Source organism: Notothenia rossii (genome assembly GCF_949606895.1).
Source record: "Notothenia rossii genome assembly, chromosome: 3".
In the NCBI taxonomy this organism is placed as follows: domain Eukaryota; kingdom Metazoa; phylum Chordata; class Actinopteri; order Perciformes; family Nototheniidae; genus Notothenia; species Notothenia rossii.
Genome location: NC_136901.1, coordinates 90201935 through 90227153, shown reverse-complemented (window position 1 = coordinate 90227153; position 25219 = coordinate 90201935). Strand labels below are relative to the sequence as shown.

General features: G+C 40.3%; 1 protein-coding gene and 1 long non-coding RNA gene across 2 annotated transcripts; one reads left to right on the top strand and one right to left on the bottom strand.

The window, feature by feature from the left end:
• Positions 1–166: 166 nt before the first annotated feature.
• Positions 167–3207, top strand: LOC307032465. Its single transcript, XR_013806263.1, has 3 exons — positions 167–2047; positions 2326–2408; positions 2979–3207. It is a non-coding gene; the product is annotated as an uncharacterized lncRNA (long non-coding RNA).
• On the bottom strand, positions 2634–25081 carry emx3 (empty spiracles homeobox 3). Its single transcript, XM_079670444.1, has 3 exons — positions 24152–25081; positions 10731–10915; positions 2634–3153 (listed from the first exon to the last, which is right to left on the bottom strand). Exons 1-3 carry the CDS (start codon positions 24516–24518, stop codon positions 2980–2982), a joined length of 726 nt encoding a protein of 241 aa, XP_079526570.1. The 5' UTR covers positions 24519–25081; the 3' UTR covers positions 2634–2979.
• Positions 25082–25219: the final 138 nt, after the last annotated feature.

The window sequence follows — 25219 nt, the reverse complement described above, 5'->3', positions numbered from 1 at the left end:
CCTTTAATAAAATCTATTAAATAAGTAAAAGGATAATAAACTCTGACTTTTTTGGTTCTACTTAACTTTGTATTAAACATTTCAAAATAAAAATTCAATTAAAGGCTGTGATATTATTTATAAAAAGAAACTCTTAATTTTCACTTAACAAAAAATCCATCAGATCATAGGGATAAACATTTTTCGCATAAAAAATAACTATTTTTCTCGAAGAAAACCCAATTTATCTTCACAATTTCAGACTTCATACCACACAGACATAACGTTTGATTTCAATCTCATTTTATTTATATTTTTCCAAATGTCCGCACAGGAAGTACAAAGCTTCTGTCGTTTTCCGTCCCTTTCGCTCCGAGGAAAGGACACGAGGCGTACAGTTAGTGCATTCGATCCTAAAACGATGAAAAAATAGATTTGACTAAGAAGAAGTGCTACATAAGGAGATGATGAGGTAAATCTGTCCATGAAAAAGAAACAAACAGATGAACGTATGCAGTGAAAAACAAAAATCCACACATTATTATCATTATTATTATTATTATCATTATATACACATCAGATGCATAGAATACTTTTTTTTACATAAATACCTACTTTTTCTTGTGTTTCAAAAAACACCCAAAACAAACTACCGGTAGAATAAAAAGCTGGTTTCTGATGCCGCTGAATTAAAAATCCCACCCTGAAAAATGTAATATAAGTCCTGAAGGATGCATGATTTCATATTTGTATTCTTGTCAACAAACCGCATTAAAAAAAGTATTGATACGCCACGTAAAATAGTCCCAAAGGCACTATTTCCATCCTTTTTAGGAAATGTTTTCAGCCTTTTTTTAAAACACGGAACTATATATAAGTGTTTATAAATGTTGATGTAGATGGGCTTGGAGCTGAGAGCCGTGATATTTGTTGACAATAAAAACAATATGAAATATAGTCAGGATTATACAAACATGTTAGAGGTAAATATTTTTCCATTTGGGGAGATTCTGCAGAAAATACTTTGTGAAAACAAGAAATATCAGGTTCCTCCAACAGGAAGTGTGACTTTTAATTTATAAATTAAACTCCATTTGTTAAATATATTCAGTCTGTGATGTTCTGCTTATAAACGTGTCTTTGTCAACTTGTAAAGGAACTACATATCCCATGATGCTTTGCCAGCTTCGCCTGTGGTTCACTGTGGAGGCATGCAAGTGACTTACAAACAGTGTGATTTAAAAACAAATCGTCATTTTTTCCGGTCAAATAACACAAACATTTGGTTAAATCCTAAAAAACAGTTGTTTTTTTTGTGACAATTTACGTTATTATAATCATATCATAAATGTGACCAATCATCCCATTCATCAGAAGCTAAATGTGGTTGATTCCATGATTATTTAACAATTTAACAAGTTGACAAAGACAACGTTGTACCTTGCTCTTATCGTAAAACTCAAATTCAGATTCTCCGAGTGTAAAAACGTGACATTTTGCTGCAAATAAAGTTAAAACCCTGCTTTGTGAAGAAGAGGAAGTGAAGAACATCACACCAAGATGCTTTTTGGGCACATGACAGTGTTCAAGGTGGGTTATTATTTCAAATCGTTGCTGATACATGTTACAGAAAACTTTTTCAGTTCCTTCTTCTGTGTCGGAGGAACCATATTTTCCTCTTTTCAGACGTGTTGTTCAGCTGAGCAGACTTCCTGCGAGCCGGCGGCCGTCTGTTGCGGACAGACGCTCAGAAACCAGCTTCTTCTCTCACTTTAATCCTTTCTTTTTTTCCAGGAAACTCTGGCTTTTCGTTTGGCACCAAAAAAAATCCACCGACAGTCAACAGCTGCGTTTGGTTTCCCGTTTATTTTTCGCCTCTCGGAAGCGTTGAATATCCTCTTCAGTCCAACTCCAAAAGGGAGGTTCAGTGTTTGTGTTTTTGTAGCCCTCCTTTGTGGCTGATCAGAGTGTCTTCTTTTTTTATCCTCATCTTTTACAGCAGAGTTTTGACCTCCTGCTGTTTGCATGAGCGTGATGCCTTCAGGGACATCCATCAGTCCTCGGGAAGGTGAGATGTGTATGCATGTTCTGTGTAGATGTGTGTTGTGGGTGTGTTATTCATCTGATAAGAGAATTCAAAACTGTCCAAAAATTAACATTTCATGTCAGAATATTACTTTAATTAAGAGTTTAACAGCTTTTCTGTTTTGCATTGTCATATCTTACTAGTGAGACATTTAGACACAGTATGCATCTTTTAGCTGAGCCGTAATCAAACTGTAAGTTAATATTTGAAACAGATTAATAAACTCATCATTGTTTCCCTGCATGTTTTTTGATTTGCAGAATCACCTGCCTCCACCTGTTGGTTTGTCAGCAGCGTGTTACAACACGGACGCAATATCCTCTGTTATACAAAGATACATTTGGTAACTTTCCAATTGTGTAAGGTACATTTTTGAGTCCTGTATAATCCTCCTGCAGACTTTTGCACGAGGCAAGATCAAATATTAATCTTCGTCCTCATTGCTTTGCCTTACTGGCACGCTAAGGTTGGCATGTGGTATGTTCAGGGTCCGCCTTTTACAAAAGTATGTTGTCCCTTTAATTCCAACATTGAATTTTAAATAGTCAGGAGATTTAGCGCTCATTATTTAGACCACATGTGTTGTTTTTTATTTATGCAAATGTTAGTAGTTCAATGTATTTCTCATTGCAGTAGTTGTAGTTATATTCTACCAACATTCCTGCAACAGTTAAGGCTTAAATTAGTACATTTTTGGCCAAATGACTGCATGTTTTATGCACCTAATAGACTAACTAAAAATTAGCTGATACAATGTCATTGTATTCGGTCTAGCTGTGGATCTAAAAGCTTTTTAAACTTGAAAACGTCGCCTGAACACACTTTTGGATGTCTGACACTAACCAGTATGACTGTGTGTGTATATGTGTGTGTTTATGTGTGTATGTGTGTGTTCATGTGTGTGCGTCTGCAGCCTAGTCCTCGCTGAGCACGTCCACGTCCTCCCCCCCGCCCCCCGGCTGGTGTGTGGCCGCCCTCCAGCGATTGATGTGTTGACTGCCCTTCCTCTTCTGCAGCGCTTCAGGAGACTCTTCCTCCAACTTCTGACGCTTGTGCTTCGTCCTGCGGTTCTGAAACCAGACCTTCACCTGCAGAGAGAGAGAGAGAGAGAGAGAGAGAGGGACACAGGTGTGTTAATACAGGTAAATAGTTAACTACAGGTGTGTTAATACAGGTAGATACATATACAGGTGTGTTAATACAGGTACAATTATTACTGTGTTAACACAGGTAAAATCATTACTAGAGGTGTGTTAATACAGTTAAACACATACAGTACTACAGGTGTGTGTTAATACATCACCACAGGTGTGTTAATACAGGTAAATACGTCACAACATATGTGTGTAAATAAATCAACACAGGTGTGTATTAATACAGTTAAGTACACCACTACATATGTGTGTTAATACAGGTAGATATATCACTACAGGTGTGTGTTAGTACAGGTAGATATATCACTACAGGTGTGTGTTAGTACAGGTAGATATATCACTACAGGTGTGTGTTAGTACAGGTAGATATATCACTACAGGTGTGTGTTAGTACAGGTAGATATATCACTACAGGTGTGTGTTAGTACAGGTAGATATATCACTACAGGTGTGTGTTAATACAGGTAGATATATCACTACAGGTGTGTGTTAGTACAGGTAGATATATCACTACAGGTGTGTGTTAGTACAGGTAGATATATCACTACAGGTGTGTGTTAGTACAGGTAGATATATCACTACAGGTGTGTGTTAGTACAGGTAGATATATCACTACAGGTGTGTGTTAGTACAGGTAGATATATCACTACAGGTGTGTGTTAGTACAGGTAGATATATCACTACAGGTGTGTGTTAGTACAGGTAGATATATCAATACAGGTGTGTGTTAATACAGGTAGATATATCACTACAGGTGTGTGTTAGTACAGGTAGATATATCACTACAGGTGTGTGTTAATACAGGTAGATATATCACTACAGGTGTGTGTTAATACAGGTAGATATATCAATACAGGTGTGTGTTAATACAGGTAGATATATCACTACAGGTGTGTGTTAATACAGGTAGATAGATAACTACTGGTGTGTGTTAATTCAGGTAGATATATCACTACAGGTGTGTGTTAGTACAGGTAGATATATCAATACAGGTGTGTGTTAATACAGGTAAATATATCACTACAGGTGTGTGTTAGTAAAGGTAAATATATCAATACAGGTGTGTGTTAATACAGGTAGATAGATAACTACAGGTGTGTTAATGTGTGTAAAATCATCACTACAGGTGTGTGTTTAAACAAGGGATATTATGATTACAGGTGTGTGTAAGGTAATGCAGGTAAAATCATCCCTACAGGTAAAATCATCATTACATGTGTGTGTAGAAAACAGGTAAAAGTTTCCTGAGATGTTATGTTTTAAAATGTAAATGAGGGATTATGTATTTCTAACTTTGAGTGAGTTTAGGAGAGATCAACAGGCACAAATAGACAAAGTTATTAAAATAAACTCCGGAAAGTGGATTTAAATGTTTCCTTCCATTAGTCTGAAATAAAACATCCCATGGACACAACATGTAGTGTGTCACCTTTGAGCTCTGCTATCAGCCACTGACAGCGATAAAGCTAGAAGTGATTTAATATCTGATAGCTCGTAAAACATGCGGCTGACTGTTAAAACACGTCCTGTCTGACACATTGTGCAACCTGAGATCTCGCTCTGCGCTCTGCCTCTCAATCTGAACGACAGCTCGGCCCTCAGGTGAATCCTTAATATCTGACGGTAATTATGATTCAATAATGACAGCTTAAACTCAGAAGGAAAGATATATGCCAGGGCCAGGGGGTTTCATTGTTTGCGCTCTGAGAAAAAATACAAATTGAAGTCAGACTTCTTGTTACTTTAAAAGCTTTGGTTTTAATTATCATACTGTGAACAGCTGGTGGTATTCGTATCATACAAATACATTTAGTTATAGTTCATAAAGGACTGGTAAATTACGACAAATCAGTTTGATTAAATAAGTTCTAACTGTTGATCTATAAGCCATTTCATGCAAAAAAGACACCTGAACGCACCATTTGCAGTTAATTAAACGACTGAAATCAACCCGTATGGCTGTGTGTGTTTGATTGTGTTAATGTGTGTTTCTGCAGTCTAGTCCTCACTGAGAAGGAAATCAAATTGAAGTCAGACTGCTTGTTACTTTAGAGCACATGTGTCAAACTCAAGGCCCGGGGGCCAAATCAGGCCCGTGGTAGATTTAATTTTGGCCCGCAGGATAATGTTTAATTCCTATTAGATCTGGCCCGCCGGTATATTGCACGCACACCTTCACTCCATCCTGAGGGTCTCCTCCGCTCAGAGCCTGAGCCCAAACATTGATGACCTTGCACCCAAGATAAGATGCCAAGTATCTGAGCTAGCATCACAGAGCAGCACACTGAGTTTAATGGATGTTTGCTTCTGCACTTTGTTTCTCACGACAACAGGGCATGTTTGGTTTGTTATTTGAGGGAAATAGTTTTGTTGAAGCTGTTGTTGGCCTGTGGAAAAATGTACTCATAAGAAATGATTCTGGAGAAGCTGCAGATAGAGCCATAAGAAATGAATGAACTGATTATTTAATGTTTAATGTTGTTTTTATAGGCAATCATTTAAGCTTTGTTAGTTCCGGGTTTAATATGTGCAATAAGTTCATTTCAATACGTTTTACAATAAACATTGAACCAGTCCGGCCCTCCACTAGTACCCATTTTTTATTTTGGCCCACTGTGTATTTGAGTTTGACACCCCTGGTTTAGAAGCTTTGGTTTTAATTCTCATAATGTGTAAAGCTTGTGGTATTTGCATTTTACATTGTTTAAATAAATAATTATGATTTTTTTTTAAAATGTGTACATTGTTGTGTTACTGTAGTGACTTGTAAATTGCTTAACGGGGTGTAAAAAGTGTTTTGAATGTTAAATATGACGTCATCTAAACTAACAGAAAGGAAGTCCAGTGGTGGATCATTTAAAACAAAAAAGAAAAAAGCTTGATTTTTAGATTAAAAAAAAGGTGAATATCATGAAGTGAAAAGCTTTGTTAATTAGTTCTACACTGTGTAAAGAATTGATAAATGAGTATTAACATTACTAGTCATTAAATGGATCAATAACATTACATATATAGTTATTCAAACATTAAGGATTATTGATAGATCTTCTATTCGCACTCATTCTTCTCTGCGGCGGATTCAGCTAAATACTTTTCTTCCACTCAGCCGTGAAAATAAAGTTGACGTCTGTTTATTAAAGTTTTGAAACAGTTGTTGGCTGAAGTAGCTCGTCAGTGATTGCAGAAGTGACTAATCCCTCCTGATTGATGGATTATGTCTCTGCAGTGAGATCATAAAGATCCCAGGTGATTCACTGGCGTCAGGACTCGCGTCTCCGAAGCAACGCAGCAAAAACACCCCAATCAGCGCTGACTAACCAACGCTCACTTCCTGTCAGCTGGAGCCCCGCCAGGCGCCTGTGTCGTCACCGTGGAAAACTATGTGTCTGACTGACGGCTGTTGAGCAAGGCAGCGGCAGAGGAACCGCACTCCCATGAACTCAAGATAACTATTAGAACTAATGATAGTGAAGGTGAAGTGTGTGTGTCTCAGAAAGTACGAACACAGTCAGGTATGTATTCTATGAACTCATAAAGAAATACTGACACTTTCCTTCTGAGCTTTTGAAATACTTTGACTTTTTATGACATACCGTCAATTACCCATGATGCACTCCACCCTCTCCTCAGTTACCCATGATGCACTCCACCCTCTCCTCAGTTACCCATGATGCACTCCACCCTCTCCTCAGTTACCCATGATGCACTCCACCCTCTCCTCAGTTACCCATGATGCCCTCCACCCTCTCCTCAGTTACCCATGATGCCCTCCTCCCTCTCCTCAGTTACCCATGATGCCCTCCTCCCTCTCCTCAGTTACCCATGATGCCCTCCTCCCTCTCCTCAGTTACCCATGATGCACTCCACCCTCTCCTCAGTTACCCATGATGCCCTCCACCCTCTCCTCAGTTACCCATGATGTCCTCCACCCTCTCCTCAGTTACCCATGATGCCCTCCTCCCTGTCCTTAGTTACCCATGATGCCCTCCACCCTCTCCTCAGTTACCCATGATGCCTTCCTCCCTCTCCTCAGTTACCCATGATGCCTTCCACCCTCTCCTCAGTTACCCATGATGCCCTCCACCCTCTCCTAAGTTACCCATGATGCCCTCCTCCCTCTCCTCAGTTACCCATGATGCCCTCCTCCCTCTCCTCAGTTACCCATGATGCCCTCCACCCTCTCCTCAGTTACCCATGATGCCCTCCTCCCTCTCCTCAGTTACCCATGATGCCCTCCACCCTCTCCTCAGTTACCCATGATGCCCTCCTCCCTCTCCTCAGTTACCCATGATGCCCTCCACCCTCTCCTCAGTTACCCATGATGCCCTCCTCCCTCTCCTCAGTTACCCATGATGCCCTCCACCCTCTCCTCAGTTACCCATGATGCCCTCCTCCTCCACCCTCTCCTCAGTTACCCATGATGCCCTCCTCCCTCTCCTCAGTTACCCATGATGCCCTCCTCCCTCTCCTCAGTTACCCATAATACCCTCCTCCCTCTCCTCAGTTACCCATGATGCCCTCCTCCCTCTCCTCAGTTACCCATGATGCCCTCCTCCCTCTCCTCAGTTACCCATGATGCCCTCCACCTCCACCCTCTCCTCAGTTACCCATGATGCCCTCCTCCCTCTCCTCAGTTACCCATGATGCCCTCCACCCTCTCCTCAGTTACCCATGATGCCCTCCTCCCTCTCCTCAGTTACCCATGATGCCCTCCACCCTCTCCTCAGTTACCCATGATGCCCTCCTCCCTCTCCTCAGTTACCCATGATGCCCTCCACCCTCTCCTCAGTTACCCATGATGCCCTCCTCCTCCACCCTCTCCTCAGTTACCCATGATGCCCTCCTCCCTCTCCTCAGTTACCCATGATGCCCTCCTCCCTCTCCTCAGTTACCCATAATACCCTCCTCCCTCTCCTCAGTTACCCATGATGCCCTCCTCCCTCTCCTCAGTTACCCATGATGCCCTCCTCCCTCTCCTCAGTTACCCATGATGCCCTCCACCTCCACCCTCTCCTCAGTTACCCATGATGCCCTCCTCCCTCTCCTCAGTTACCCATGATGCCCTCCACCCTCTCCTCAGTTACCCATGATGCCCTCCTCCCTCTCCTCAGTTACCCATGATGCCCTCCACCCTCTCCTCAGTTACCCATGATGCCCTCCACCCTCTCCTCAGTTACCCATGATGCCCTCCACCTCCACCCTCTCCTCAGTTACCCATGATGCCCTCCTCCCTCTCCTCAGTTACCCATGATGCCCTCCTCCCTCTCCTCAGTTACCCATAATACCCTCCTCCCTCTCCTCAGTTACCCATGATGCCCTCCTCCCTCTCCTCAGTTACCCATGATGCCCTCCTCCCTCTCCTCAGTTACCCATGATGCCCTCCACCCTCTCCTCAGTTACCCATGATGCCCTCCTCCCTCTCCTCAGTTACCCATGATGCCCTCCTCCCTCTCCTCAGTTACCCATGATGCCCTCCTCCCTCTCCTCAGTTACCCATGATGCCCTCCACCCTCTCCTCAGTTACCCATGATGCCCTCCACCCTCTCCTCAGTTACCCATGATGCCCTCCACCCTCTCCTCAGTTACCCATGATGCCCTCCACCCTCTCCTCAGTTACCCATGATGCCCTCCACCCTCTCCTCAGTTACCCATGATGCCCTCCTCCCTCTCCTCAGTTACCCATGATGCCCTCCACCCTCTCCTCAGTTACCCATGATGCCCTCCATCCTCTCCTCAGTTACCCATGATGCCCTCCACCTCCACCTCCACCCTCTCCTCAGTTACCCATGATGCCCTCCTCCCTCTCCTCAGTTACCCATGATGCCCTCCTCCCTCTCCTCAGTTACCCATGATGCCCTCCTCCCTCTCCTCAGTTACCCATGATGCCCTCCACCCTCTCCTCAGTTACCCATGATGCCCTCCACCCTCTCCTCAGTTACCCATGATGCCCTCCTCCCTCTCCTCAGTTACCCATGATGCCCTCCTCCCTCTCCTCAGTTACCCATGATGCCCTCCTCCCTGTCCTTAGTTACCCATGGTGCCCTCCACCCTCTCCTCAGTTACCCATGATGCTCTCCTCCCTCTCCTCAGTTACCCATGATGCCCTCCACCCTCTCCTCAGTTACCCATGATGCCCTACACCTCCATCCTCTCCTCAGTTACCCATGATGCCCTCCACCTCCACCTCCACCCTCTCCTCAGTTACCCATGATGCCCTCCTCCCTCTCCTCAGTTACCCATGATGCCCTCCTCCCTCTCTTCAGTTACCCATGATGCCCTCCACCCTCTCCTCAGTTACCCATGATGCCCTCCACCCTCTCCTCAGTTAACTATTTTGTATGTTTTATTATATTATGTTGCACTGTTGGAGGAGCCTGTGGCAGCTTTGTACAAATGAATGTGGCGCTAATGCGATGTCCAGACATTAACCAGTTCAAGAAGAAATACAGAGAAATGATTTTCTCCAGGTACAGGGATGGGGAAGGTGTTTGGCTCTGTGTTTGTATGTGTATATGTGTGAGTATGTAGGTGTGTATGTATACGTGCATATACTGTATGTGTATATCTGTATATGTCAATCAATAGGTAAAGCAGATTAATAATAACAATAATAATGATAATTATTGCAGATTATAGATTATAAATAAATCATTTAGGGACAAGGGGGTGAGATTAAATACGTTATACTTCTTCTCACTCCTTTTCGAACACTGATGTGGGACTGTTTATGTTGCTAATGCTGTTGTTGTTGTTGTTGTTGTTGTTGTTGTTGTAAATGTCATTTTTTGTTTGGATTTCTCTTACATGACTATGCACTGCAACATTTGTTTTTTAATTATTTATTTTACTTGTTCGAAATAAAATGTATCAATCAATCAAAAATAAAAGCCTTGAATCTTGAATCTTCAGTTACCCATAATGCCCTCCTCAGTTACCCATAATGCCTTCCTCAGTTACCCATAATGCCTTCCTCAGTTACCCATGATGCCCCCCTCATTTCCCCATGATGCTCTCCTCAGTTACCCATGATGCTCTCCTCAGTTACCCATGATGCCTTCCTCAGTTACCCATGATGCCTTCCTCAGTTACCCATGATGCCCCCCTCATTTCCCCATGATGCCCCCCTCATTTCCCCATGATGCCCCCCTCATTTCCCCATAATGCCTTCCTCAGTTACCCATAATGCCTTCCTCAGTCACCCATGATGCCTTCCTCAGTTACAGTTACCCATAATGCCCTCCTCAGTTACCCATGATGCCTTCCTCAGTTACCCATGATGCCTTCCTCAGTTACCCATAATGCCCTCCTCAGTTACCCATGATGCCCCCCTCATTTCCCCATGATGCTCTCCTCAGTTACCATAATGCCTTCCTCAGTTACCCATGATGCCTTCCTCAGTTACCCATGATGCCTTCCTCAGTTACCCATGATGCCCCTCTCATTTCCCCATGATGCTCTCGTCACTTACCCATGATGCCCTCCTCCCCCCCTCAGTTTCCCATGGCACCCACCTGAGTCTCTGTGAGGCAGAGTGTGCTCGCCAGCTGTTTCCTCTCGACTCCGACCACGTAGTGATTTTTCTCGAAGGCTCGCTCCAGACGCAGCAGCTGAGACGGAGAGAACGCCGTCCGGATGCGTTTGGGTTTCCTGGAGAACGGGCCGTGCAGAAGCATGTTCTCCGGACTGCCGTCTTCCCCTGAACACAACACGGGGGGTTAACACTCTGAGATACCAAGCAGTGGAAGAAACAGCATTCGAGTACTGACTCAATTCTGTGACAATAAAGGCCCTGCATTCAAAACCTCACTGAAGTAAACATATTAAGAGTGCATTAAAGAATAATAAAATGACTTAAAGCAAATACATACATAAAGAAACAACAAACAAATATATATAATATACACATGAATAAATGACCATGCTTATACATTTGCCATATTCTTCAAAACAAAAAACGTAACTTTATAGATTTGTTAGAATGCGTGGAAAAAGGTAGGACCCAAATGCAGAATACAAAAAAAGGTAAACAGGTCTGGGAACAAAAAGTGAGCTTTAATTTAAGAGCTGATGAACAAAAACATGGCATGAAACACACAGGTAGCACAACGTAGCAACAACACACAAACTGACCAACATGGAGGGAGACAGGAACACAGGGGAAGACAAGACTAAATACACAGAGGGGTAATCACAGGACAAGACACAGCTGGGTAAGGGAGGCAGAAACACAAGGGCAACAGGTGAACACAAAAAGACAATCAGACACAGGAAGGAAGACAAGACACAGGGAGAACAGAATTGCGACATAACACCCATAACAAGATAGAAAAAACTAAAATCGTGAAATAACACTAGGATCATGACAACATTTCTATAACTGCATGGTTTTTATTAAGTTACATATTTTTCCTTATTTTATCTTGCTTTATTTTGTTAACATGTTGCAAAGCGTTTATTTACCAAAAAAACATGCAGAGAGAAATAAAACAAAATAAATAAAATTGTGTTTTGTTTTATTTAAACACCTAAAATGTCATAAAACTGATCCTCACAGCGTGCCATGAGACACGAAGAGACGTGTGTGTGTGTGTGTGTGTGTGTGTGTGTGTGTGTGTGTGTGTGTGTGTGTGTGTGTGTGTGTGTGTGTGTGTGTGTGTGTGTGTGTGTTTTGATCTGCAGTTACACCACAGACTAGAGCCTGACTCAACATTTTACCACAAACTCCATGACGTAATTGCAACCAAATTAAAAAAAGCCCAGTCCTGTTTTCTACTCAGAAATATCTAAATATTTTTTTTAGAAATATTTATCATTAGTTTTTTTCAGTTTTTGTCTTGAAGCTCAAAGCCTTTGGTGATTTTTAAGAAGATTATTTCTCATATTATTTGATCTTTTGTTAGTTACAATTTGTATTATTAATTATTACATTTTTTGTATAAAATACATTAGAGTGAAATCACGTTCATTATTATTATAAATTCATATGTTTTTGCCACTTTTGTAGGTCATTCACTCATTATCTTGTTTCTGGATGGATGGATGGATGGATGGATGGATGGATGGATGGATGGATGGATAACCTGAATATACTTTGGTTTTAAACAAAAGAAGGACGTGCTGACATGTGGTGGACATTTTTTATTAGCTTTAGATTAGAAAACTAATGCTAGTGATCAAAATAAGGCTAAATTAAAACGTTTCTTGGTTATTAAATGTATTAAATAAAACAGAAATACATTCATTACTCTAATATGTTTAATTGAAGTAACTTCGAACTTACAGTAACATAAAAGCATTGCTGTGTTCCACCTGTGCTAACACAAAGAGCGTGCATCGTTACCTTTGCATACCTAAGAACATTTTCCTGCTAACACACGAGTGAAATATTATCCGCAGGTCTTTATAAAAGAACGTTTTCCCATGTGGGTTCGTCTCATTTTCCTGAAGTGTTTGAGGGATTTGATTTTTTATCGCAGGAGCGAGAAGCTAATTTGTTTATCGGACGCGTTGCCTTGCCGTAAATCTGTCGGTAAAAAACGAACGTTGAGTTTCTCTTTCAACCCAAACCCACATTCAACATCTGCTTTTAATTCTCTGTTAAACCTTCACAATAATATTTTACATAAAAACAAATGTTTGCACGAGTGAAAAGAGTCGTAGGCGCCGCCGTCACGTCGCACGCAAAAGAGTCGGTTAGCCGAAAACAATGATGGCGTGCGACAAGAGAAGAAGAACGATCGGCGCTCACGCCTTTTAGCCAACGTTAGCATCGGAGGATTTTATTCATATGCAAAGTCGCAGACGGGAGCCTCGGCTTGCAAATGTGACGGTTGATTTCTGTTGAAGGTCAAACAACCCGAGACGATGCTTTAATGTCAAAACCTGGCATCGAGTTACCGAGCGTTTTGCAAGAGCTAATGCATGGAAATACAAAAACACGAACAAATGAAATGTTGGTGGAAAGGTTTATGCGTTAGACTAAAAGAGGCAAACTGCGCAAGGAGAACATGTATTTATTATTTAGTCGATATATTTTCCATCTTATGTTAACCATTTGATTTACTCTACTCTTATCAATGTTACCTATCTTTTGTAAAATAGGTCTTTTTTGCCAAATGTTGTTCATTTTGCTCAGTTTTTAAATTTGTATTTTCTTTATTTCTCCATTTATAATTTATTAGATTAGAATTGTGAAGAATGAAACCCTCTGTAATTATCTCTCACGCAGAGCACACCCATCGTAGTACCAGGAGTCTATCACTAGGAGCAGTGGGCAGCTATAGTACAGCGCCCGGGGAGCCATGAGAGTGAGGGGGGGGGGAAGGGGGATGTCCAGTGTCTTGCTCAAGGGCACCACGGCAGGGCCCAGGGACCTCCTCTCCAAGTAGCAGTCCACACTCCATATTTAGGTCTGGTCGGGGACTTCAATCAATCAATCAATGTTTATTTATATAGCCCAATATCACAAATGTTACATTTGTCTCAGTGGACTTCACAGTTTGTACAGAATATCAGTATGACAATACGACACCCTCTGTCCTTAGACCCTCTGTCCTTAGACCCTCACATCGTACAAGGAAAAACTTCCAGAGAAACCCCACAGTTTAAAGGGGAACATGGGAGAAACCTCAGGGAGAGCAACAGAGTAGGGATCCCTCTCCCAGGACGGACAGACGTGCAATAGATGCTGTGTGTAAATTGAAAAGATAATACATTTGCAACATAGGTAGTCCAAATGTTTGGAAATGCATGTGTGTATAATAGGAAGATGAATCCATGAGTATATCCATCCAGGACTTATGATCCAGGACCAAAGCCACGACTCAAGATCCAGGACTCGCAATCCATGACACAGGACCGCAGGATCATCCATGACTCCGGATCCCGGCGTATATAGACACCAAAAAGAAAGAGAGACTTGAACCGCCGACCCTCCGGCTCACAGTCCACTCCCCTACTGACTGAGCCACTGTACTCTGCTTTGCACATCGCTCTGACAATTTTGTACATATCTGCAAAATACTACAACTTCTTAAAGTGTTTTTACTGTCATTTGCCATGTTTTCTTTTAATTTTTGTATATTTTTTTTTTATAATTGTATTTATTATTTTATTTAAATATTTAATTATAACAAGTTTTAGCTCTTATTTCTCCATTTGTATTGATCTTACTGAGTTCATGAATGCCCCATTTCACACAAAGGTTATTCATTGTTTGATGTGAAAATGGAGATCTTGATTCTGATCCAAACTGAGCTGCTTGGGAGAGATAATGAAACGCCTGAGATTTGTTTAAAAGGTGCTTTTAGAGCGGTCTGTAATGACCTGTAGTTTGAAGGTTTAACAGCAGGTAATGACACCGTGCAGCAGTAATGACAGTAGAGACTCCTTCACAACAACAACAACAACAAAAACGATAGAAACATGTTCTATTTCTCCTTGGAAGCAAAAGCAGCTGCAGAGGTCATGTTTTGGGGTTTCTTGATATGTAGAAGTGCACTTATGTGTTCGAACTTCATATACTTAACACTTATGTTGTGTTGGGGTCTCCCGTGACCCGTTTCAAGCTCAAATTATATAATAGCTACGCTCTAGTTGGTTGTATCTGAACAAGGCTTTATGATATCCTCCACAACAGATATATAAACACTACAAAACTGATTTTAATATGTTAGCCAAGTCTGAAGGTCTCTTTGGTGTTGGGGTCTGGGGAGACCCAGCAGCCTGCTCTGGGTGAGTCAGGGTCAAATTTGGCCCAATCAATATTCATCTTTGACTTTAGACACCCCTCCCCTCCCCCTTCATCCACTGTAACAATAATTTGTTCCCAACATGCACCTGGTCTCCCGTCCCTCTGCCCCCCTCCCCCCACGGGAACTCCACCTTTCTCAAAGAATATGTGCACTAACACTTGAACCTGAACACACACATGCACGTGTGCAATATGTGGTGTAATGTGTTTTGGGGCCATAAAATTACAACAGGATTGTACGGTTATGAAAGCATTGTTATGATATAATTACACCAATATTGGATGATAGTAAAAAAAAAAAATTCTTGGACTGAGATAAATCATGGGTGATAATGTACCCGCGCGCGAACACCATGAACTGTAACAGCTTTCGAACACAACACAAGGGTTAACACACACAAGACCATCTCAATATCTATATTGATATTTCCCTTTCTGCTTACCTAATCCTGAAACATTATTTTAAAACAACATGTTTAAATTATATTAAACATCAATCTGATTGATTTGGTATCTTTGGAGACTTATGTATTTTATGCATTGCATGAAAACTTGCAAATAAGTTTAGTATCATTGGAAACCTCTGACTTTCTTTTAACACATGTTTGAACTGTTGTATGTGAGCTTTTAAGAAGTTCAAACAGTCAGATATTTTACAATTTTAGATACAAAATCTAAAAAGATCAAAATCTAAGAGTATACAGCAAATGTGTGTGTGTGTGTGTGTGTGTGTGTGTGTGTGTGTGTGTGTGTGTGTGTGTGTGTGTGTGTGTGTGTGTGTGTGTGTGTGTGTGTGTGTGTGTGTGTGTGACATCCACAAAACACATTGTAATGGAAGATTTTAGAGAGGAAGAGGAGGCAGATGGCACATCCCGATCCCCTGGTACTGACAACAAGTCCAGACCTGCAGGTGTGTGTGTGTGTGTGTGTGTGTGTGTGTGTGTGTGTGTGTGTGTGTGTGTGTGTTTTAATGCTTTAAATTCAAACGAAGGCTTTACTTTAACAGAAGGACAAGAAGACGCACCAAGTTAATACAAATCATCAGTTGGAAACACGACACTTGATTGACAGCAAGATTAACCAATCAGTGTGTGTGTGTTGTCACATTTTCTGTGTCAATAAAGTTTGTTTGAATTGAGCCACTATGTAAACTGATAACAATTTAGTTATTTATTGAAAACGGAAACACTTTAAAGCTCCTGATTAAGGGTTTAATAGGAAATGAATATTTTCAATATTCATATCCCAAAAAGATTCAAAAATACTGAGAAAGTCACCAAAAAGTGTGGAGAAGATTGGAGCTGGACTGTTTCCCTTCCTTCAGTTAGTATTTTGTAATCAAATAAAAAAGGGACTACGTGTTTGAGATCCAATTCAACAGAGCTGCAGAGTCCAATCATCCCTCTCATCTACAGATAAGCTTATAAAACAACAAACTACCCGAGTAGATGAACCCAAGGACACTGGGATTCTCTAAGGGTCTATTTGGGGGAAAAAGGTGAATAATTTACTGTTAAATAAAAGCCGGTCATACTGAGCAAATTTCCACAATTGAATTCCCATCGTTGAGAAGAAGTCTGGATAATTACTTGTGCATAATTACAAATCACTATATCGTGTTACATATATCTGAATGTGTTGTGTGTCTTTCAAACTTCTGATGAAGTCCTTTCTTCTTAATTGAATAGCGATGGTTGAATGGAGTCTGATGGTTTCAGTCATTTAGACTTAAAATGTCATTAAGTCATTATATATAATCGGGACTTTGCTTTTGAAAAAATAGGCTTTAATTCTCGTCATTACCGTGACCTAATAGTTTTGCAAATGCACGCTGATATTCTAAAATAGCTGTTCTGCAGAATACATTAAATAGGAGTGGGCATTTGGCAAAGTGCACATAAACCAGACTCACATACATTGAGCATTTCCATTTGTATGCTTTAGGTACAGCTGGAAGGTGCCAGTTCACCTCCTGGTCAGTGTTGAGGTGCCCTTGAGCAAGGCACCGAACCCCCCCCCCCCCCCCCCCCCCCCCCAGGATGGGTTTAATGACAAATAAAGCAGGTTTCATCATCTCCTCCTTCTCCTCCTTCTTCTTCCATATGATGTAATGCCAAATTGATCAATCATGTATTTTACAAAGTCCAGCAGGGGCTCAGTCAGTAGGAGCTTGGACTGGGAGCTGTAGGGTCGCCGGTTCAAGTCCCCGACCAGACCTAAAATATGGACTGCTACTCGGAGAGGTCCCAGTTCACCTCCTACCCTGCCGTGGTACCCTTGAGCAAGGCACCGGACACCCCCCTTCCCCCCTCACTGCCATTGCTCCCCGGGCGCTGTACAATAGCTGCCCACTGCTCCTAGTGATAGACTCCTGGTACTAGAATGGGTTAAAAGCAGAGAACACATGTCACTGTGTGCTGTGTGCTCTGCATGTGAGACCATTACAGAGAGTTTCATCCCTCCTGATTCTAAAATCCGCTCAACGTTGACAAACTAGAAGATTAACATATTTTTATTTCGTGCTAAAAACAGGATGATATAATAAATACTTTGAAAGAGCCCTCCTGCGTACTTTTACTTTTAGTACTTCAGAGCGCTGCTGTCCTCACTGACACTAAGAAAGTGGATCACATCACTCCTGTTCTGAGGTCTTTGGGAGGCGTGTGGTGCAGTGGGTTGTGCGTTGGTGTTCAGATCAGGATCAGGGGGTCACAGGTTCAAACCCCACTGCAGTCAGCATATCAATGTGTCCCTGGGACACTTCACCCCAAATTGCTCCTGTGGGGATTGCCCACAGTACTGAGTATGCAAGTCGCTTTGGATGAAAGCGTCTAACATGTAATGTAATGTGAAATCTTTACACTGGTTTCCTGTGTGTCAAATAATTGATTTCAAAATACTGCTGCTGGTTTATTAAGCATTGAATGGTTTAGTCCCAAAATACATTTCTGATCTCCAGCTAAATTATGAGCCATCCAGATCTCCCAGGTCTTCTTTCTGCTTTAGTCAGAACTAAACATGGAGAAGTTCAGTTATTATGCTCCAAGTATCTGGAACAAACTCCCAGAAACCTGCAGGTCTGCCTCTACTCTCACTGCTTTTAAATCCAGGCTGAAAACTTTTCTTAATGCCGCTGCTTTTAATTGATATATTCACATCTTACACTGCACTGTAACTTTTATTCATGTACCTGTGTTATTCTATATTAGCTTGTTTTATGTTTACCATATCCTCCTTATTTTACTTTCTGCATATTCAAACAAACATAAATTCATTTAATTAATATTTGTTTATGAATTATGATTTTTTAAAATGACGTTGAATTATTTAAATAAATATATATATTGTGCATTATTTCCTTATTTTCTATACAATGTAAGGATGTGTGTTCATTTTTATTTTATTTACCATTTGTTATATTTAATATCTTTCTTACTTGTTTACTAGTTTACTTAATTCGTTTTAAATCACTTTTCGTTATGTTTGATATTATTATTCAATGTTAGTAGGAATTGAGCTCTTTCTGTACATGTTATTGTTTGTAAATCCTTATTTTTTAATAAAAAAAATTAAACATTAAGGTTTTAAATTATCCATTTTTGACCGTCCTCTCTGCAGGATCGTGACCCACATGTTGAGAAATGGAGTTATTTTAATGTATTACTTTTACGGAATGATATTATTTCTAATCTGCAGAAATAAGAAACCTAATCTCACTAAATAATTGATATGATTTTATTTATGTTGTTTTCTATTGTGTTATTGCAGCTGGTTTGACACCATAACCAATGTTCGAATTACCCATTTGCTTTCGGGGGAGCCCTATTTTTCAGTGCACATCCTGCTACTAAATATATCACACGCACGCTCTGTTGACTGGCGCACAGCGCGGATTCGATCAATTGTTATAAAATCACTCTGCTACTACTACAGACGGTTTCCCTACGCCGGCGGCTGTGGCCGTTGTTGAAGCCTCTTCAGGCTCCGCATCGGCAGGCCTCTCCCTCGGTGTGGAAGTTGAGTAAAGTTAGAACGATATTGGCAGATTCAGATTTCACGGATCAATAACGCAAGAAACAAAACGGTATTCAGACACAAATTACGTCTCCTAAGTACCGTGGTAAGGTAAGGTTGACAACGAATTACAATCACATGTTGATCCAAAAAAGCCAATACGTGCTGTCCTCCAAACTGGACACATTAAATTGGTCTCTCTCTTTCCGCAGCCAGAGAAGAAACGAGTGCTCAGGGATCGTCTGCAAAGTGCAACAACGAAAAAAGAGAATACAATAATATTCAATCACTTCACTATTATACAGTATATTACTACCAAAGTCACTACACACATAAATAGTCTCCTGATGCTCATACTACAGCAGAGAGTTTGGAAGAATGTGCTTTTGAATACTTTTGGGGAATATTTCTAATGTAAAATCTTCAATAAATATGGTATATCTTCAATAACGTTACTATTATATTTATACCAAACTCAACACACACATCATTAATCTCCTGTTGCTCATACTACAGCAGAGAGTTTGGAAGAATATGGTTTGGAATCATTTTGGTGAATATTTATACTGTATAATACTTATTGAAGATGAAGCCATGTTTATTGAATATTTTACATTAGAAATATTCAACAACATTATTCAAAAGCACATTCTTCCAAACTCTCTGCTGTAGTATTGATCAACAGGAGACTATTGATGTGTTTAGTGAGTTTGGTAGAAATATACTGTATAAATGTGAAGTGATTGAATATTATTGTATTCTCTTTTTTCGGAGTTGCACTTTGCAGACGGTCCCTGAGCACTCGTTTCTTCTCCGGCTGCGGATAGAGACGTAAGGTGTCCAGTTTGGAGGAAAGCACGTATCGCTTTTTTTTATTATCAAAATGTGATTGTAGTTCGTTGTCAACTTTACCACGGTTCTTAGGAGACGTCCTTTGTGTCTGAACAACGTTTTGTTCTTGAGTTATTGATCCGTGAAATCTGAATCTGCCAATATCGTTCCAACTTTACTCAACTCGGTGAGGAGCTGTCAGACTCGACCCTAACGCCGCTTACAGCCGGCCAACTAAAAGTTGTTTTCAGTTCACGTTGTCATTTTTAGACTCCTTCGCTTCTTTGCTTGTGAATGCAAAAGCTGCGAGGCATGGCTGTTTTCGTTTTGCCATATTTTTTATCACAAAGCCAGAGTTAAACAAATATCAATATGAACATTTCAAATACCGCGCCGGCATCGACACCGTAACCATAGTAACGTAAGTAGCCTAAAGAATGCAGCGCCGCCACGTACAGATGGCAACACCCAGAAATATTCACAAATATAAAACAAATATTCAGAAACTGTAATTAAGAATAACTATTATTTATTTCAAGAACTTTTATTTACAGAAACTCAAAATGTCTAATCTGTGTGACACAAATATGCACGATTGTTTTGGGCTCCCCCTATTTATCTCAAGTCGGCCTTCAGGGGAGCTCCCTCCCTCTTCGGGGGAGCCAAGCTCCCCTGGCTCCCCCCCCATTTCGAACAGTGACCACAACCCCGCTGCTTCATCTTTCATCACATTATAGTAACACATCATTTATTAGACTAAACTACAGGTTATCAAAACATATATAAATAAATATAATAAATCAACACTGCTGAGAATTACACGAAAAATGACATTTTGGAACTGAATAGGTGGACGCACTATTTGGCAACGCTGGTTTTTTAGCTGCCAGGATTTGCATCCCCCTGTTATTGCAGTCAAGAAGAGTGTCTCATGAATGAAACTCACCCTGTCCACTCAAAACAGTACAACATATCAGCTGGTGGAATAGTTTAATCCTACGGTGTATTTTAAGGAACTTAATAGATGGATGCATTATTTGGCAACGCTGCTTTTCCACCTGCCAGGATTTGCATCCCCCTGACATTTTGATTTCCGCAATGAACTTTTCCCGTGAGATCTTCCGGTTTATTATTTATTTAATTAAACATGACTCACCGTTTCTCTTTAAATTCAGATTTAAAACACATCTTTGATACCAACTAAGAAGAACATATCATTGTTTGTAGATTATTCAAGTGTTTTTTCAAGTAAAAACGAGTTTAAGTCAAAAATCGGTGATCATTTTGCGGTAAAATCGAAATAAGTTGTTTTGTTGTCAAATATACTTCTATGTTTGTTTTAAACACAGGATATGGTTATAGGCTACACGCTGTTAAAACACATTCACTTTGTATTAAAATATCGCGTATTTGATCGTATTTAGGCAGTTTTACGGATTTTAATTACAAAAAAAGGCCTTAAAGTTCAAATCCCCTGTGGTGTTAAAAACGAGATAAATATCAATGATCATTTTGTGGAAAAAACCAAAATGAAGTTGTGTTTTGTTTTCTTACTGTAATTTTTGTTTTAAACACATAGTTATTACCGCTGTTTAAGAAAATGAACCAACATTGTATCGAAATACGACCCGACGATTGAGCGCGATCCCTATAAACATTTTAAACGTAAAAACGATCCCTTCGGTTATAAATTAACTATCTCCTTTCAAAGCAAGAAAGAGTCCCTTTCATTAAGAATAAATAGAGCCAAACAAGATCTTTGAATGATCAGAAACGTCGTCCTCTCCTCGGAAGTTCCCTCTCCTTGAATGGTGAGTTTCGAAAGAGACTTTCTTTAAATAATATATGATAGGCTATTAAATCAGCTTTTAATATGGGATGGAGGGTGAATTTTTACAGGATAAGTAACCATGTCAGACAAATGACTTTTAGTGTCCTCCAGTGACGGCATGTATCCAAGAGATCCACTTGCAATAATAACACACCTTAAGCTGGCTATCTCATCCTGTTGCGTTATGGTATTGATTCACTATTCCAAATAAAGCGGTTGTACGGTTACAGTTTACACATTTGCTCTTGATTCACCTGCCCAATTATAAATTGTGTCTTTAAGTCATTAATAATGCTTACGATGTCTAAAATTAAGTTGGACAATTGTGATTTGGAGGCGTGTGGTTGTGCGTTGGTGTTCGGATCAGGGGGTCACAGGTTCAAACCCCACTGCAGTCAGCAGTTGTGTCCCTGAGACACTTCACCCCAAACTGCTCCTGTGGGGATTGCCCACAGTATGGAGTATGTAAGTCGCTTTGGATAAAAGCGTCTAACAAGTGACATGTAATGTAATTTGAATCGTAATCTTGAAATATTCAGAAAGTTTGGTGTTTAATTTCTCAGATGAACCGCATGTAGCCTCTTTGTATGTGGGTCGCTCAGAAAAGTTCTCATTTTGTTGTGTATTCATTTTCAATATTTCTGAACTCGCCAAACCATTAATAACGTCTCATTGTGTATTTTAGGAATGCCAGGAGACTGTTTTGTTGTATTGGAAACCAAGTTTTAATGGAATCAGTGTTTACACATTTGGTCTTGATTCACCTGGCCAATTATAAATAGTGTCTTTAAGTCATTAATAATGCTTACCATGTCTAACATGTAAGTTGTGATTTAGCTTCATTACGGAACACTGTGCTGCTTTTTAATTAGATGTTTTTAATATTTTATAACCATTTTTTATAATTATAGGTCGTAAAATACAATTTGAAAATATAAGAGTCAGAGCTGAGTGTCCTGAGAGAAATACTACTACTACTGATAATTATTATTATTTACTTATATAAGATGATTTATAGTTTTAAAATGACTCACAGTGTGGAGGAGTTTACGTGGGGGCGAAACACGAAGGAAACAGGTAAATAATGTTTTAAAATGAGTAGCTATTGGTTATATTTTGTGAGGAAAAGCAAATACAACTCTGAATGTAAAGAAGTAAAAACTCTGAACTGATCAGTGATGTTCCATATAAACACTTGGTGCTGATGGGACATGGACTCATAACAGATCAATAAAACACCAATTAGTATTATTAGTATTATTATTATTATAAAATCTGCAATACTTTCCCCTCTCACATTTAGATTATAACGATAGGTCTATTTATATTTATCAGATCATTTTCTCTGTAAGTTAATCAAAAAGGAAACGAAAATTAAAATTAAAATATAATTATAATAATGCAGGAAATTAAGGAACATTATAACAACAATAAAAATGAACATGGACAAACCATAGGTATGTTTGGTGTTTCCTGTCTGATAATCAATACAAGTATAGCATAAATCAAATTAACATTAAAACACAATGATTTAGAGAACTAATACGATCATTACACGTTTAATGAGGATCATAAATAGATATCTATCGTGTTTGATAACCATTTCAACACACACACAACACACACACACACACACACACACACACACACACACACACACACACACACACACACACACACACACACACACACACACACACACACACACACACACAAACGCTGATTGTATCAAAAACAGCAAATACTATAAGCGAAAGACTAGTTAGTTATTTAATCATACTAGTCATATATATATATATATATATATATATATATAATATAGTATTATTATAATATAAAAACACTAATTGCATTTAAGTTTATTATCTGAAAACTTTATTATTATGGCAACACAAACTCACGCAGATTAAAGAAACGGTATTAAAGTATATCAGCCAAATAAAGTCAGGAAACATGCACTAAGTGACTGAAATTAAGCTGAAATTAAGCTGCTTCATTTCAGTAAACAAAACACCAAATGGAAACACATGTAACCATAATAGGTGAAGAAGATGAATAACAAGAACAGACAATAATAAAAACAAATATTGCAAATCACCAAAATAAACCCCTGAATGCATGAACATAAATGAACCATTTAAAAATAATTAAAGCCCTTAAAGATAAGATAAGATAAGATAGTACTTATTGATCCCAATTTGGGAGATGTTTGTGTTGCAGAAGCATAAAAGACATGGCATTGTATAATACAAATTAAAAAGACTAGTAATAAACAAACAAAATTGAAAATATACATATTGAGTTTACAAATGAACAATAACAAAAACAAAATATTAAGCAAGTATATAAGGTGATGAAGAGGGCTCGCCCTGGAAGCGGAAATAATAAAAACGACTATTGCAAATCAAACTCCTAAAATACCACAATAAACCCCTGAATGCATGCACATACATACACATTTAAAAAAATAATTAAAGCCCTTAAAGCTAAGGAAGAGGGCTCACCTTGGAAGCGGTGTCCCAGGTACCGGCTCCGGAGCACCCAGGGGTAGAAGCCCAGCTCCCGGTGCTGCCCGGTGCCGAAGAAGCTCTGCGGAGGGATCTGCAGCGGGTGAAGAGGCAGTCCTCCCCCGGGACTCTGCGTGTGTGAGTCCGGGTGAAGAAGCCCCATTTCCTGCCCGGAGGATCCGTACAGGGAGGAAGAAGAAGTCCTCCCCGGGAAACAGGAGCCGAACACCCCGGGGTGCAGAGAGTCCGGGAAGCGGAGCGCGGTGGGTCGGATCGGTTCATCTCCTCCTCCTCCTCCGCTCACCTCCTTCCCCACCAGGGACTCTATGGTGAAGCACTTCTTGGTGTTTCCGTGGTGGAACATTTTTAAAAGATGAAGATGTGAACAATTCTCAGATTCCCAGGTTCTCCATATCTCCTCCTGTGCGTAAAACTAACCAAAACAAATCCTCAAGTTTCCCCACACCTGTGTGTCCGGGGCGGTGTCTCTCTCTCTCTCTCCCTCTATCTCTTTCTCTCTCTCTCTTTCTCTCTGTGTGTTTCTGTGGTGATAAAACCCCCCAAAACTTCCTCCAGAAGTCTCCGGTTGGTGCAGCGGGGATCCTGGGAGCTGCAGCCGGGTTTGAGGTGCAGGGCGGCGGGGCAGCGGGGCTCTGATGTGTCCGTGTCTCCTCCTCACATGCTGCAGAGTGAAGCCGGGAGTGTGTGTCTGTCTCTCGGCTCCGGGAGGAGGAGATACCTGCCCTGCCCTCCCTGCCGGAGGTGCGCCGGGCATGCGCAGAGGAGACCTCTCCAACAGCCATTTTGTGGAGGAGGAGGAGGAGGAGGGAGTGATGATGAGTGACAGTAATGATGAGGATGAAGATGAAGAAAATGATAGAAAAGGATGATATTAATGAAGGTTGGCTGAATCAGAATATCCTTATATTTGAATATATACCTATCATTTTTTAAACTATTATTATTAGTTTATATTATTATTATTATTATTTGTACTTTATTGTTTTTTTATTCGTATTTTTAAATTATGTTCAATATTTTAGTTTTCGTATTATATGTGTCCTT

What these genes read in the sequence shown, in the direction of transcription:
- emx3 (XM_079670444.1), bottom strand. Translation starts at nt 24,518, where the DNA reads ATGTTCCACCACGGAAACACCAAGAAGTGCTTCACCATAGAGTCCCTG. An exon ending in CCTGGGACACCGCTTCCAAG is followed by an intron (nt 10,916 to 24,151) that starts GTGAGCCCTCTT and finishes TGTTGTGTTCAG; the next exon opens with GGGAAGACGGCAGTCCGGAG. An exon ending in TCTGCCTCACAGAGACTCAG is followed by an intron (nt 3,154 to 10,730) that starts GTGGGTGCCATG and finishes CTCTCTCTGCAG; the next exon opens with GTGAAGGTCTGGTTTCAGAA.